The sequence below is a fragment of the Neoarius graeffei genome, chromosome 9 (genome assembly GCF_027579695.1).
Source record: "Neoarius graeffei isolate fNeoGra1 chromosome 9, fNeoGra1.pri, whole genome shotgun sequence".
In the NCBI taxonomy this organism is placed as follows: domain Eukaryota; kingdom Metazoa; phylum Chordata; class Actinopteri; order Siluriformes; family Ariidae; genus Neoarius; species Neoarius graeffei.
In genome coordinates, this window is record NC_083577.1 from 39,345,673 (window position 1) to 39,361,907 (window position 16,235).

Sequence of the window (16,235 nt, forward strand, 5' to 3'; positions counted from 1 at the left end):
GACACACAAACACAGGTTAATTGCTCTCAGGTGTAGTGATTCTGCCACTCACCTTCCCTGACACCGCCCTCCTGTCACAGACCGGAGCTTGACCACGCCCCCGCTGCCACATACCCCCACCACCCGACTCAGGTGCAGCCGTCCAGCCTGCAGCCGACTCCCCCCCCCCCTTGACGGGAGAGGAAGTCCGCCACGACCATCTGCGCCCCCGGCCTGTGGACCACCTTGAAATTGAAGGGCTGGAATGCCAGATACCAATGGGTGATCCGCGCGTTGGCATCCTTCATGCGGTGGAGCCACTGGAGGGGCGCGTGGTCCGAACAGAGGGTGAAAGGGCACCCCAGCAGGTAGTAACGGAGGGCGAGGACCGCCCACTTGATCGCTAGACACTCTTTTTCAATTGTGCTGTAGCGCCCGTCCCGCAGTGACAGCTTCCTGCTAATGTACAGGACGGGGCGGTCCTCCACCTCCTGGGACAAAACCGCCCCCAGCCCTCTGTCCGACGCGTCGGTCTGCAACACAAAAGGGAGAGAAAAGTCAGGGGAGTGTAATAGTGGCCCCCCACACAGTGCAGCCTTTACCTCAGAGAAAGCCCGCTGGCATTGCTCTGTCCACTGGACCGGATCTGGTGCCCCCTTTTTAGTGAGATCAGTCAGCGGGCTGGTGACGTCCGAATAATTAGGTATAAACCTATGATAATAGCCAGCCAGCCCCAGGAACTGTCTCACCCCCTTTTTGGTCTTGGGCCTCGGGCAAGCCGCAATCGCTGCTGTCTTATTAATTTGGGGATGCACCTGCCCGTTGCCCAAGTGGAAGCCCAGATACCGTACTTCCACCTGCCCAATCGCACACTTCTTTGGGTTGGCTGTGAGACCCGCTTGCCTCAGCGACCTAAGGACGGCCCTGAGGTGTTCCAGGTGCCTCGGCCAGTCATTACTATATATGATGATGTCATCAAGATAGGCGGCCGCATAGGTGGCGTGGGGGCGGAGGACCCGGTCCATCAGCCGCTGGAACGTAGCGGGCGCCCCAAACAGCCCAAACGGAAGTGTGATGAATTGATGTAAGCCAAACGGTGTGGAAAAGGCCGTTTTTTCTCGGGATAGTGGAGTCAAGAGGATCTGCCAATATCCCTTCGTCAAATCCATTGTCGAATAAAAGCGAGCCCTGCCTAGTCGATCGAGCAACTCATCAATATGAGGCATTGGGTACGCGTCGAATTTAGACACCGCGTTGACTTTTCTATAGCCCACACAGAACCGGACCGACCCGTCGGCCTTGGGTACCAAGACCACCGGGCTGCTCCAGTCACTGTGGGACTCCTCGACGATGCCCATTTCAAGCATGGTCTGAAGTTCTTCCCGAACCACCTTTTTTTTGTGTTCGGGTAGCCTGTAAGGGCGGCTACGCACTACCACCCCCGGGGGCGTCTCTATGTGGTGCTCTATGAGGTTAGTGCGACCGGGCAAGGGCGAGAACACGTCCGAAAACTTGGTCTGCCACTGGGCAACCTCCGCGAGTTGGGTCGGGGAGAGGTGGTCTCCACAGGGGACCGGAGAGGGACGTGATGCTAATGTTCCTTTTTGAACCTCCGGCCCCAGCTCCGCCTTCTCCGGAACCACCGACACCAACGCCACGGGGACCTCCTCATTCCAGAGTTTGAGTAGGTTGAGGTGGTAAATCTGTAGTGCCCCACCCCTGTCCGTTCGCTTCACCTCATAGTCGACGTCCCCGACTCGCCATGTGACCTCAAAGGGTCCTTGCCACTCGGCGACTAATTTAGAGCTCGATGTGGGCAACAGTACGAGTACTTTATCTCCCGGTGCGAACTCTCTAAGGCGCATACCCTTGTCGTACAGGCGGCTTTGCCGTTCTTGGGCCTGCCGCAAATTCTCCTGGGTTAGGTGTGTGAGTGTGTGGAGTGTTGCGCGCAGGTCAATAACGTATTGAATTTCATTTTTGCTTGGTGAAGGTCCCTCCTCCCAATTTTCTCGCAGCACATCTAAAATGCCGCGCGGCTTACGCCCATATAATAATTCAAATGGGGAGAACCCCGTGGAGGCTTGGGGGACCTCTCGCACTGCAAAGAGCAAGGGTTCGAGCCATTTATCCCAGTTACGCGCGTCCTCACTTACAAATTTTTTAATTATGTTTTTAAGGGTGCGATTAAACCGTTCCACTAAACCGTCCGTTTGTGGGTGATACACGCTGGTGCGGATCGGCTTAATACCTAATAACCCATACAGTTCGTTCAGTGTTCGTGACATAAATGAGGTGCCTTGATCAGTCAGAATCTCTTTCAGGATTCCAACTCGGGAGATGACGCGGAAGAGTGCCTCCGCAATACTGCGTGCTGAGATATTGCGAAGAGGCACTGCTTCCGGGTATCGCGTTGCATAGTCCACTAGAACTAATATAAAGCGGTACCCTCGTGTTGACCGATCTAATGGCCTGACGAGATCCATCCCAATTCTTTCGAACGGGGTCTCGATTAACGGTAGAGGGCGCAAAGGCGCTTTTGGAATGGCCGCTGGATTTACTAACTGGCATTCGCGGCATGCCGTACACCACCTACAGACATCGCCGTGAATCCCCGGCCAATAGAATCGGGCCATTATTCGGGCTAGTGTTTTATCCTGCCCTAAGTGTCCAGCCATGGGATTAAAGCAAGCCGCCTGGAATACCAATTCCTGGCGGCTCTTCGGAATTAAAAGCTGCGTGACTTGCTCTTTAGTTTGAATGTCCTGCGTCACTCGGTATAATCTATCCTTCATAATCGCGAAGTAGGGGAAGGACGGGGTGGCGTTCGGCTGGAGCGTTTGACCATTGATTACTCTCACTTGGTCAAACGCATGCCGCAGAGTCTCGTCTCACGACTGCTCTAATGTAAAATCCGTGAGGGATTCCCCAATAGAGAGAGGAGGAGCCGGCGGCTCCTCACTCAGATGCGGAGATGACGTAGACGGCTCTGCGACAGCTGCTCCCGCCAAAGCGACACCGGGACCTCCCCGTCAAATGGCAGGACCCACTCTTTACTAGGCATGTCATTAAACCCTGAAATCCCGGCCAATCAGTCCCCAAAATTAAAGAGTGGGTAAGGTGAGGATTAACTGCCGCCTTCACTATGAATTTTTCCCCTCTGAAAATAATGTGGACCGACACCAAAGGGTAGCGGTGAACATCCCCGTGCACACACAACACCTTCACCCCTTGTGCTCCACCCAATGCCTCGTTTTGAACCAGGCTTTGGCGAATTGAGGTCTGATTACAACCAGAATCCACCAATGCCTGATATGTAGCCCCTTGGATACTCACCGGTATGCGATACGCTCCGGCCCGATCGAGGGCGGCCTCTGGCGCGTCAGGGATCCGAACCACCGCGCCCACTTCCATTGCCGTGCACTGCTGAATGTGGCCCGGCTCCCCACAGCGCCAGCAAACCGGCCCGGGCTTTCCCTCTGCACCGGTGATCTGGGGCTTACTCACCTGAGGTGGGGGAGAGACAGACACAGAAGGGAGAAACGGGAGGGCACCGCGGGTGCGGCGGGCCGGCTGGGGTGGTGCCGGCCCCCGCCTCCACGGTGGGGGAATGGGGCGAGGACGGGACACAGGAGGAGGGCGAGAGAGAGAGAGAGAGAAGAGGAGAGAAGATGCCATCTGCTGTCCTGCTGCCGGGACAGCCGCCAGATGGTCCTCCGCCAGCTCAACTGCCTGATCTAGCAACACCGGGCGGTGGCACCGGACCCACTCCGCGGTTCCTGCTGGCAAGCGAGCGACGAACTGTTCCAGCGCCACCTGGTCGATGATTCCTTCGGCGTCACGGTTGTCAGCCCTCAACCACCGCCAGCAGGCGTCCCGGAGCTGCTGGCCAAACGCGAACGGCCGGCCGACTTCCTCCAAGCGCAGCGCGCGGAAGCGCTGGCGCTGCTGTTCTGGTGTGCGCCCCACGCGCTGGAGGACGGCCCGGCGGAGGTCCACGTAGGCCAGCCGGCGGTCAGTGGGGAGCTGTAGCGCGGCCAGCTGTGCTTCTCCCGTGAGCAGGGGGAGGAGGCGCGCCGCGCGCTGCTCCATCGGCCACCCCGAGGCTTCGGCGACTTGCTCAAAGAGCGTGATGAACGCCTCGGGGTGGTCCTGCGGGCCCATCTTGGTTACGGTGAGGGGAGACGGGCCCGCGGTAGGAGCGCTGGTGGACCCCGCCAACGCGAGGAGGTGCCGGAATGCCTGGCGATCTTCTTGCTGGGCCAACACCAGGGCCTCGAACCGCTGTTCCTGCTCCTTTTGGAGGGTGAGTAGCACCTGGTGCTGGCTTTGCTGGGGCATGGCGAGGGCGTGGACCAGTTCAGCGAACAGGGAGGACTCCATGGGGCTGTGAGGCTGCTGTGCTCCAGATCCCGGGTTTTGGCACCACTGTAGTAGTTCAATACTGATGGGTGGAGCACAGAGGACTGCAGGACAGAGATCAGGTCCAACTTAGCGTTTATTGTCACACTTTTCAGTCTAACAATTCAAACAGACACACACACATGACGAGTGTCTCGTTCAGGGTTGAGCTCCTCTGCTGTCTGCTCTCCCTCCTTATATAGGGCGCAGTCACTGGGAAGACACACAAACACAGGTTAATTGCTCTCAGGTGTAGTGATTCTGCCACTCACCTTCCCTGACTCCGCCCTCCTGTCACAGACCGGCGCTTGACCACGCCCCCGCTGCCACAGGTCCCCTACATGCTTTCAGAACTATTTGTTGTGCCCCCAGCTATACATTTCGTCTACTTCGATTGAAAGTTCTCAACTGGATTCATTGGACAATGTACAAGAATGTTATTCTGACCTGAAGGAGGTTTTTAGTAAGGGTAAGGCTTGTGGCCTACCACCACATCGTCCTTACGATTGTGCCATTGATCTCCTCCCAGGCACGTCACCTCCACGCAGCCGCATCTACCCACTTTCCCAGAAGGAACAGGCTGCAATGGAGGAGTACATTCAGGAAGCGCTCAAACAGGGTTACATTTGTCCCTCCAAGTCACCTGCCTCCTCAGGATTATTCTTTGTGGAGAAGAAAGGGGGAGGCCTTCGACCTTGTATAGACTTCAGAAGACTAAACCAAATATCTGTAAAACACCCATATCCACTTCCACTGGTTCCCTCTGCTTTAGAACAACTACATTCTGCTAAAATCTTCTCTAAGCTTGACCTGTGCAGTGCATGCAACCTCATCAGAATCTAAGAGGGTGACAAATGGAAGATGGCTTTTAGCACCACCGTTTTGAGTACCAGGTCATGCCTTATGGCCTTTCTTCAGCGCCCAGCGTTTTCCAATAAACGACATGCTCCAGGACATGCTGGGGAAGTTTGTAATCGCATACATCGATGACATTCTGATCTACTCCCCTGATGAAGCAAGTCACCTGGAACACATCAGGTCAGTTCTGAAGCATCTATTCAAAAATCACCTCTGTGTTAAAGCTGAGAAGTGTGAATTCCATTTACATCAGATTTCGTTTCTGGTTTACGTCATCAGCGCAGAAGGAGTCAGCATGGATTCCTCCAAGGTGTCTGCCATCATGTCTCAGCCAGTACCCATGTCTGTGAAGGAGTTTCAATGTTTTTTAGGTTTCACTAACTTCTACCAACGCTTTATCAGAGGTTTCAGCACCATTGCGGCTCCCTTAACCACCCTGCTAAAGAAAGGTCCCAAACGTCTTCTCTGGAACCCTGCAACTGAGGAGGCCTTCGGCTGACTCAAGACTGCGTTCACCTCAGCCCCCATCCTGCAGTATCCTGACCCAACCAAGCCTTTCACAGTCGAGGTGGATGCCTCAGAGACTGGAGTGGGAGGGGTGCTATCCCAGTGCTTTGGCAAGAAACCAAAGCTTCACCCTGTGGCTTTCTTTTCTAAGAAGCTGTCATCAGCTGGGGGAACTATGATGTCAGGAATCATGAACTACTAGCCATTAAGCTCACCCTCAAGGAATGGAGGCAATGGTTAGAGGGAGCTACATACCCCTTCATGATACTAACTGACCACAAAAAAGTATCTCAAGAAAGCAAAGAGATTGAGCCCATGTCAGGCCCGATGGGCTCTCTTCTTCACCAGGTTCGATTTCATGATCTCCTTCCATCCTGGGCATAAGAACACTAAGGCTGATGCTCTGTCCCGAACCTTCAGTCCAGCACCTTGTAACCCTGAACCTCATCCTGTTCTTGCATAAGAATCTTTGTTCAGTCAATCCCTTGGGAATTGGATAAGGAGATAAGAGCTTCCCAACCCCAAAGGTGTCCAGAGGACTGCCCACCTGACTTGCTATACATCCCCAAGCCACTTTAAAGTAAACTCATCACATGGGCACATGCACCTCCTGCCACAGGTCACCCTAGTAGTCAAAGAACTTACCAAATGCTAAGGAGTAAGTACTGGTAGGAGAAGATATGGACCGAAATGAACTATTTCATTGCTTCCTGCTCCAAATGCGCCCAAGCTAAGGTTCCACGAACCCCTCCCTCTGGTAAGCTGTGTCCCCTCCCTGTACCTCAGAGACCATGGTCCCACCTGGCCATTGACTTCATCACAGACCTACCACCATCTCAAGGTAACACAGCCATCATGGTTACCATGGACCGATTTTTGAAAGCTCTGAGACTTATTCCCTTACCAGGCATTCCTACTGTTTCACACAGCAGAATTGCTGTTTCAAAAGGTATTCAGTTACTTTGGTATCTCTGAGGATAATGTCAGTGATTGTGGACACCAGTTCATATCATGTCTGTAGTTCATGTCTGCCTGCTTCTAGTTTCCTGAACCTTTGCTACATTTACCCATTTAACTCTTTAGTCTGCTCTCTACTATTCTGTTTGCCGATCGACCGACCCCTGCATGCTTTCTGACTATGAGTTTGCTTACTGATTTGACTACGCTTCCTGTTTGCATCCCCACTCTCCCCTGCACTTACATCAGTGAGTGCTTGCATTCTGACATTGTGTCGAATTTGTTAGAATTCGGGTTGTACTTGCCAACCCCCAGAGAATAAAAAGCAGTAGATCAGATTGCACAACACATTTGCGCCCTTCTAGGGGGTCCGGTGGCATGTCTTCCTCCCCCCCCAAGAAATTTTTGAAAAAACAGTGTAAAATGGTGCATTCTCCTGCATTCTAAGTGCTATATTTGAAGAAAAGTGATCAAGAAATCAGAGCAAGATACTTCACAATATGCTGCTTCTCACCTGGCTTCAATGCTTTGATGCTGGATGATCTGATGAAAACAGAGAGTGCTGGAGAAGTGTGGTTACAACATCATTGATGCCCTAACGACCACCGGCCAAGGGATAGGTGAGGTGAGATCTGATGACCAAGTTGCCTTGAATATGTTGTCATAGCAAATCTTTTTTTATTTGGGGAATTCATTATTCATGATCACCTTAGGGTTTTTTGGGGGGTTGTTGTTTTATGTTTGTGTGTTTGTTTGTTTGTTTTTTATAAACACTGGCATGATTTTTTGTAGGATGTGACATCATTGCTGATTGGCTAGAACCATAACAAGAGCCAGTGGAATTGTATGATAGAGCAATACAATTTAGATTCAAAATCTTTATCACACTGTTCCATTGGTTCTCAGCTTCATTTTGTATGACTTTTTGTCACTTTGTCTCCTCTGTTCTAAAAACAGCTGAAGCGAGGTCAGAAGAGCAAATCCAACAGTGTTCGCTGATTATTTTGTCATGCAGTATTTTTTAGAACTAAAATCGGTAGGCAGTATTCACCTGTCAAAATCAGGAGATGACCATGGGAATCAGTAGGGATGGCAAGTATGCCATTTACCTCAGTGAACTCAGTCAGTGAACTCCAACAGCTCAATATTCATGTAATATTTGCTGGTTAAATTCTCACCCGCAGTGAATATTCACTCTCAGGCACTGAAACGCCACCTGCTGCCTCCCGCTTTGGTGTCTCCCTGTTTTTCGTGTACACATCAACAGGGATCTTGATGTCATAGGGGTCCTTCTTGAAGTCAAATTCTAATTCTCCTGAAGATCTTCTGCAGCAGAATAAATAGAAGTGGAAACAAAATAAGAAATTATGGTAGAATTTCTTACAATCCACAATATAGCTTCAGCCCTAAGCAGTTTAGCAAAATAAGGTATGCAACCATGTTTAAAAAAATATTTGCACCACATTACAAATTACTCAAAACTAGACAACAGTAAAATGCCATACCAGTATTCCATACATCTTTAATCTAAACGGAGCTCTCATATAAAACTATAGTCGAGCAAATCAAATTCTCTGCATGTTCACCTGCGTAGATTCCAGATGATGATACGGGTTCCACTTGAGTTGGTGCACAACCTGTCAATGACCCTGAACTCAGACAGCAGTTCTTCCTTGGTGTTAAAGAGAGAATGTTTCAGGATATCACGAAGACTCGCGGTATGCTCCGGTGCAGCACTGAGTGAACAGTGAGGTTAAAGACCAAACTGTACAGAGGTAATCTTTCAGGAAAAATGTATTTAGTTTTCTACTGTAGGTGCAATGGGCTTATCAAATCAGTCTCATCAAATCAGTCTCATAAATTCATTAATCATTAATTCAAGCATCTAATAGTTTATAGCTAAACTATTAAAATCAATCAAATCAGTCTCATGTACAAAGGAATCAGTCTCATAAATTCATTAACCATTAATTCAAGTGTCTAATAGCTTATAGCTAAACTATTAAAATCAGTGGAATAACTTGGTGGTGATGTTGCTATAGTTTAGTGAGTATTGTAGCTCTAATTTAATACATTTACTCTAGAGCTATAACATTCATATAACAACCGAATGGGTGAAGGCAATTAGAACACTTGTTTGGCAGAGGTTGGCACTTCAGTGAATATTGTAACAAGAAACAGGACACAGTTTATCCCAAAGATATGATTTATTGAAATAGCTGACATGAAATAGCAAACTAATACTGATCAGATATAGCAACAATAGCAGCCAAGGAATAATTCAATATAAATGATGATACAATATATACAAATAAGAATCAGTAGTGTGTATGATAATTAAGGCACTAATGGTGATCAGAAGTAATAAGCTATAGCCATTGTTACAGTGTAGGGGCGAGTGGATGTTAAAATGTGAGAGGGAAATCATGTGGTTATGTGTGTGTGTGTGTGTGTGTGTGTGTGTGTGTGTGTGTGTGTGTGTGTGTGTGTGTGAGTGAGTGAGTAAGAGTGTGGTGTGTGTGGTATGTGAATGGAATGCAGCCACACCCAAAAGGGGGATGGTCAACACAGCGCGCGAAAATGAACAAAGGAATCTGTGGTTTAAACTAGTCTCGGCTAGGCCTTAACCCCAAATTCTACTGAAATCCCAGTACAATGGAGGGAGTTAAAAAGAGAGAGAGAGCATGCACGATCTAACTAAATACAGATAGTAAACAAAGTAAATCAACAACACGCGGTCTAAGACCGACCTTCATGTGAATCAAAATGCATGCATTTAAATCATAAATTAATTCAAATCAACAACTCTCTTCACATTAACTAGCCACAAATAAAACTAACAATTTTGCCCAGATGCTAGCCTTACTCGGGGTGATCACGCTTGTTAGCGATTGAAAGCGTGCCTTCTCCAAAGATAGCGCGGAACACAGATCCAGGAAGAAGACGGTTTTGTTCCTTACAGCTCGTCAGCTGAAGATCCTCAGTGTCCCGTCAGTTGTCCAATGATCTAGAAGGAATCTTGTTTATAATTTGTTGACGTTGAGAAAGGGAAAAGGGATCCGGTCGCCTTTTCTCTTTGAAATACTGCGTGGGCTGCAGTAACTAACTGGTTTAGTTATTATTACAACTCAGCGAAGGTCAAATACATTGAACTTTGGCTAAAGTCCGGTATCAATAGCTCGTTCTTTGTTCTTGTTCTTCTGTAGTGCCAATGCATCGGCTTCTCTCTTTCACGTGTGGAATCCACCGCCAGAGAGACTTCTTCTGTCGATTTATTGGCGGTTAACAATCGATGTGTATTACCACCATCTACCGGGCTGAGGTGTGATCTCAAAGGATATTAATCGTTGCAAATGCCTGCATGAGGATAAATCAAAACTGAGCCTGTAGTCAGACCTTGAGCAGGTCACGTCTTAATTATATCACTGTTCTAATGAATGTTCAGATGTATGTGTGTGAGTGAAACCTTGGTGATGGTATACAATAATAAGATGTTCTTATGATATGATAACAATGTGCAGACAGATATCAAAAGCCATTCCTTAGGTCAGAGATAGCAAAGGGCAAGATGTTCCTGATAGAATGTTCAAAAAAGATATCAATATTATGTCTCGAGCAATGTGTCTTCACAACAGTACAGTACACAGTGAGACAGAAGGTCACAGAAGAATTCTAGCCTTCTAGCTGAAATAGTAAAATAGAATGGAGTAGAATATTAACAATATATTCTTATATGATCAGAATACAATATTATTTATCCTTACAAAGGTATAAATCCTAACAATCCCCTCTTTGATAATAGTATCACTAGGATCACACCCCGGTATTCTGATCATATATGTGATTACATCGAGAATTAGGATTAGATGTATGCTTGAGTTAATCCTTGCTCTTCTTGACGTGTATTGGCGCTCAGAGGGCGGGCATGCCCTATCAGCCCTCGTCCCACCTCACCAAAGCTTAGAGAAACTCCGGCCAAATTGTATTCATCCAATCCCGTGGGTTTTTCTCAGGGTCTGGGTACCTTAACACAATTTCCCCTCCCATTGGTGACACAAAAGGACAGTCTCGAGATTAATTATTCTGTGTTAACTCATACAGACGTGCGCGCACTAATTCTTCCCGTGGTATTCTCCACGAGGATAAACCAATTCTTCCCGTGACGACCAGTCACGAGGATAAACAAATCGTCCCATGAAACCATTCATGAGGATAAACAAATCTTCCTGTGAAACCCTTCACGAGGATAAACAAATCTTCCCATGAGGATAAACAAATCTTCCCATGAAACCATTCATGAGGATAAACAATTCTTCCCATGAGGATAAACAAATCTTCCCATGAAACCATTCATGAGGATAAACACATGTTCCCGTGAAACCCTTCACGAGGATAAACAAATAAACAAGTCATTGCAGACTGATTATCACAAAAAAACCTAAATTCTATTTGCTAGTTGAGTGTCCTTTAAATACTGTGTTAGAGCTGTTACTGCTGATTGTGTGAATGGCTGACTTAATAAGTTATCTATAGTTACAGATTTTCTTAATGTTCTCCCCATCTTCTCTCTTTCACTGGAATACTGTGTACAGTGTATAAGAACATGCTCAACTTTTTCTACTTCTCCACAGTATGCACAGGCCCCAGAATGATTCAGTTCACCACCCCTTCTAAACACCACCTCCTTTTGTAAATTATATAGATGCCTTCCTTTCTCCTCTGTATTCCATCTCTCCTGCCACATTTTGTTGATGTTGTCTTTAATTATTACTTTAATTTCTGCCTTGCTTAATGGGACTTCTAACTCAACCTCATTTGCCTTGATGGCCTCTTTGGCCATTTTATCCACTTTCTCATTACCCTCAACCCCCTTATGAGCTGGAACCCATGTGAACCGAATAAAAGTTTTATGTTGATTTATCTTATATACGAGATGGTTAATTTCATCTAAGAGATCTTGTCAGCATGTAGATTTTCCACTCTGGATACTATTTAAGGAAGACATAGAATCTGAGCAAATAACTGCTTTACTAGGCTTCACCTCCTCCACCCACTGCAGGGCCAATATAATAGCCATCATTTCTGCTGAAAAGATTGACAAGTGATCTGACGTCCTTTTCTCAATACTTATATTGTAGCTGGGGATGAATACTGCTGCTCCTGTCTTACCAGTTTTGTCTTTAGAAGCATCTGTATATATACCGGTATATATATATATATATATATATATATATATATATATATATATAGTATACCGGGAGCCAGGGCGCCGGACATAGCAGGTAATCTTAGGGTCCTAGGCAAGCACAGGTTCTCAAAGATAGTTATCCATGCAGGAGCTAATGATATACGCCTTCGTCAGTCTGAGGTTACTAAGAGTAACTTTGTAGAGGTGTTTAAATTAGCGAAGGCGATGTCCGATGCTGTAGTATGCTCTGGCCCCATCCCAATGCGGCGTGGCGATGTAGCTTACAGCAGGTTATGGTCGCTGAACTGCTGGCTGTCCAGGTGGTGCTCTGAAAACAGTGTGGGCTTTATAGATAATTGGGCTAATTTTGAGGGCACTGCTGGCCTGTTAGGGCGGGACGGTATCCATCCCACTCGGGAAGGTGCTGCTCTCATTTCCTGCAGCATAGGTCATAGTCTCAGAACAGGCCTAGTTAATTTCTGACAATCCAGAGCCAAGGCCAGGGAGCAGACGAACAGGCTAAACCGACTGTCTGCTAGCTGCACAGAGTCGTCACTCAGGGCCCACTACATCGAGACTGTGTCTGTTCCCCGAGCTCAACAAAAAGGTAGAAATTTTCAGAGAGTTTGTTTTAGTAACCTTATCAATATAAAATTAGATCAGACTGACTGTACAGCTGCTGCCAGCACCTTTGATCTAAAGGTGGGGCTATTAAATATTAGATCTCTTACATCTAAAGCGCTAATGGTTAATGAACTCATTACTGATCAGGAGTTTAATGTACTGTGTTTAACAGAAACATGGATTAAGCCAAATGAATATATAGCATTAAATGAAGCGAGTCCTCCTGGATACAGTTATATACACCAGCCTCGTCTAACTGGCAGAGGAGGAGGCGTCGCAGTTATTTATAACGATTATCTAGGTGTAACACACAAACCTGGTTATAAATTTAATACATTTGAAGTTCTTCATACTCATATAATGTATGTAGCCTCGAAAAATAAGTCTACCCAGTTAATTCCATTGCTTATTATTTACAGGCCCCCGGGGCCATATTCTGAGTTTCTTTCTGAATTTGCAGATTTTATCTCAGATTTGGTTATTTCCTTAGACAAAGCTTTAGTTGTCGGAGATTTTAATATTCACTTCGATAACCCAGAAGACCCTTTAAAAACAGCGTTTGTGTCCATCTTAGATTCAGTCGGGATTAAGCAGAATGTCATAGGACCGACCCATAATAGTGGTCACACCCTTGATCTAATACTAACATTCAGATTAAACGTAGACAATATAGTCATACTTCCACAGTCTGAAGTTATCTCAGATCATTGTCTCATCTCATTCAAAATATGTCTGAGTAATAATATATGCACCTCACCACGCTACTGTATTAAACGTACTTTCACGTCAACTACTGCACAGAGCTTTATAAATGATCTCCCAGAGCTGTCAACTTTGATTGGGTCACTGTCAGCCCCTGCAGAACTTGATCAGGCAACTGAATGCTTAGAGTCGACATTCCGCCATACTTTAGATAATGTAGCTCCTCTAAAAAGGAAAATGGTCAGAGACAAAAAATTAGCACCCTGGTATAATGATGACACTCGCACATTAAAACAGACCACTCGAAAATTGGAACGTAAATGGCGTCAAACAAAATTGGTAGTGTTCAAATTAGCTTGGAAGGAGAGCTTCCTGAAGTATAGAAAAGCTCTTAGTGCTGCGAGATCAACATATTTCTCCTCCCTAATAGAAGATAACAAAAATAATCCTAGATTCCTATTTAATACTGTAGCAAAATTAACCAGGAATAAGTCCACTATCAACACATGCACACCTGCAGTATGTAGTAGCAACGACTTCATGAATTTTTTTAATGACAAAATTGAGAATATCCGACAAAAAATTCAAACTACTAATTTAAGGTTAGACAATGAAAGTGACCTTGTAGTTAACAATATAACTGTATCAGATCATCAGTTAGAATGTTTTACTCCCCTAAAAGAAACTGAATTACTTTCATTAATCTCTACATCAAAAGCCTCAACTTGCGTACTAGATCCCTTACCGACACATCTATTCAAACAGATAATGCCTGGAGTAATTGAACCGCTTCTAAAAATAATAAATTCTTCTCTTATGATTGGCTATGTACCCAAATCCTTTAAACTAGCAGTTATCAAACCCCTGATTAAAAAACCTGACCTTGATCCCTGTCAGCTGTCCAATTATCGGCCAATATCAAACCTCCCCTTTATCTCCAAGATCCTTGAAAAAGCTGTGGCACAGCAGTTATGCTCATATTTACATAGGAATAACATCCATGAAATGTATCAGTCAGGATTTAGACCTCATCATAGCACAGAGACAACACTGGTTAAAGTAGTAAACGACCTACTGTTGGCGTCTGATCAGGGCTGTGTCTCGCTACTTGTGTTGCTTGACCTTAGTGCAGCATTTGATACCATTGATCATTCCATTCTTCTGGATAGACTAGAAAATGTTGTGGGAGTTAAGGGAATGGCCCTCTCCTGGCTCAGGTCTTATCTAACTGATCATTATCAGTATGTTGATATAAATGGTGATATTTCTAGACGTACCGAGGTAAAGTTTGGTGTTCCACAAGGTTCTGTCTTGGGTCCACTGCTTTTTTCTCTATATATGTTACCTCTGGGCGATATTATTCATAAACATTGTATTAGTTTCCACTGTTATGCTGATGACACACAGTTGTATGTCTCTGCAAAACCTGATGAGAGACACCAGCTTAATAAAATTGAGGAATGTGTTAAGGACATTAGACACTGGATGCTTATAAATTTCCTTCTGCTTAACTCTGACAAGACTGAAGTACTTGTGCTAGGACCACATACAGCTAGAAGTAAGTTTTCTGATTACACAGTAACTCTGGATGGCCTTTCTGTTTCTTCACGTGCAGCAGTAAAAGACCTCGGAGTGATTATTGACCCCAGTCTTTCATTCGAAACTCACATTGATAACATCACCCGGATAGCTTTCTTTCATCTCAGAAATATTGCAAAGATAAGAAATTTAATGTCATTGCATGATGCAGAAAAACTAGTCCATGCTTTCGTTACCTCCAGGTTGGATTATTGTAATGCCTTACTGTCTGGATGTTCCAATAAGTGCATAAACAAGCTCCAGTTAGTTCAAAATGCCGCAGCCAGAGTCCTTACTAGAACTAGAAAATATGACCACATCACGCCTGTCTTATCCACACTGCACTGGCTCCCAATCAAATTTCGTATTGATTATAAAATACTACTATTGACCTTTAAAGCACTAAATGGTCTCGCACCACAGTACCTGAGTGAACTTCTGCTCCTCTATGACCCGCCACGCCTACTTAGATCAAAAGGTGCAGGCTATCTGCTGGTACCTCGTATAGTGAAGGCTACATCAGGGGGCAGAGCCTTTTCTTATAAAGCCCCACTGTTATGGAACAGCCTTCCAAGTAATGTTCGGGAATCAGACACAGTCTCAGCATTTAAGTCTAGGCTGAAAACATATCTGTTTAGTCAAGCCTTTTGTTAATGGTGTTTATGAGGTAAAGGAGTAGATCTGGAGGGTCCTCAGACATAGAGTGTTTTGGTAAACTGGGATGTATGGATGCTGTCAGTCCCCACTCGCTTGCTCACTCAAGTTTGTTGACGGTGTAGTGGCTGGCTGCTTTATGTCCCGGGGCTCCCTCATGCCTGTGTTACCTTCTGGCTCTCTCCTTTTAGTTATGCTGTCATAGTTAGTTGCCGGAGTCCCTGCTTGTACTCGGTGCAATATGTATACTGTTCCTACTTATTCAGGTGACATTGGGCATACCTAACCACCTGTGTTTTCTTTCTCTCCCCCCCACCCCAAATCTGTCCCTCTGAGTTACATGGAGTCAACAGGAAATCTTTTGGTGGAGACGGTGGGGACCTCGACTGGCTATCGTAGCCTGCAGGGAATCGGCCGTCAGACATTCTGTCGCATGTCCCAGACCCGGTGAAATGTAACTGAATTGTCTTGGCCAGCCCTAAGGGTCCCATCTGCATCTCATCATTGCTGAGGAGTGTGCTCCCATCACCCAATCAAGCATCCAGCCAGAGCAGGTCATGATATATTTTTTACCATATTAACATGCCATTGTGTGTTGTGCCTGATGTAAAGACTCTCGTCTCTGCGAGCCTACCACACAGATTTAATACTTGTCATTTTTAGGGCATACCTAACAACGTGTTTTCTTTCTCTCTCTCTCTTCCCCCCCCATCTGTCCCTCTGAGTTACATGTTGATCCTGGGATTGAGATGCCCTCTTCTGCCCCTCGGACCTGCTTGATCCATCC

The 16,235-nt window shown here is 46.2% G+C and overlaps 2 protein-coding genes across 2 annotated transcripts in view; both read right to left on the reverse strand.

Moving 5' to 3' along the window:
* LOC132891665 (uncharacterized) lies at positions 1-7,873 on the reverse strand. The gene is made up of 2 exons (XM_060929465.1): positions 3,316-7,873; positions 1-512 (listed from the first exon to the last, which is right to left on the reverse strand). Exons 1-2 carry the CDS (start codon positions 4,360-4,362, stop codon positions 129-131), a joined length of 1,431 nt encoding a protein of 476 aa, XP_060785448.1. The 5' UTR covers positions 4,363-7,873; the 3' UTR covers positions 1-128.
* The window catches only part of LOC132891662 (uncharacterized), a 105,223-nt gene that overhangs the window by 59,461 nt on the left and 29,527 nt on the right, over positions 1-16,235 (reverse strand). Inside the window, exons 5-6 of the mRNA XM_060929460.1 lie at positions 8,289-8,442; positions 7,881-8,028 (exon numbers count right to left, since the gene is read on the reverse strand). Of these exons, the coding sequence (XP_060785443.1) occupies positions 7,881-8,028; positions 8,289-8,442 (302 nt within the window). The remainder of the gene's footprint in view (positions 1-7,880; positions 8,029-8,288; positions 8,443-16,235) is intronic.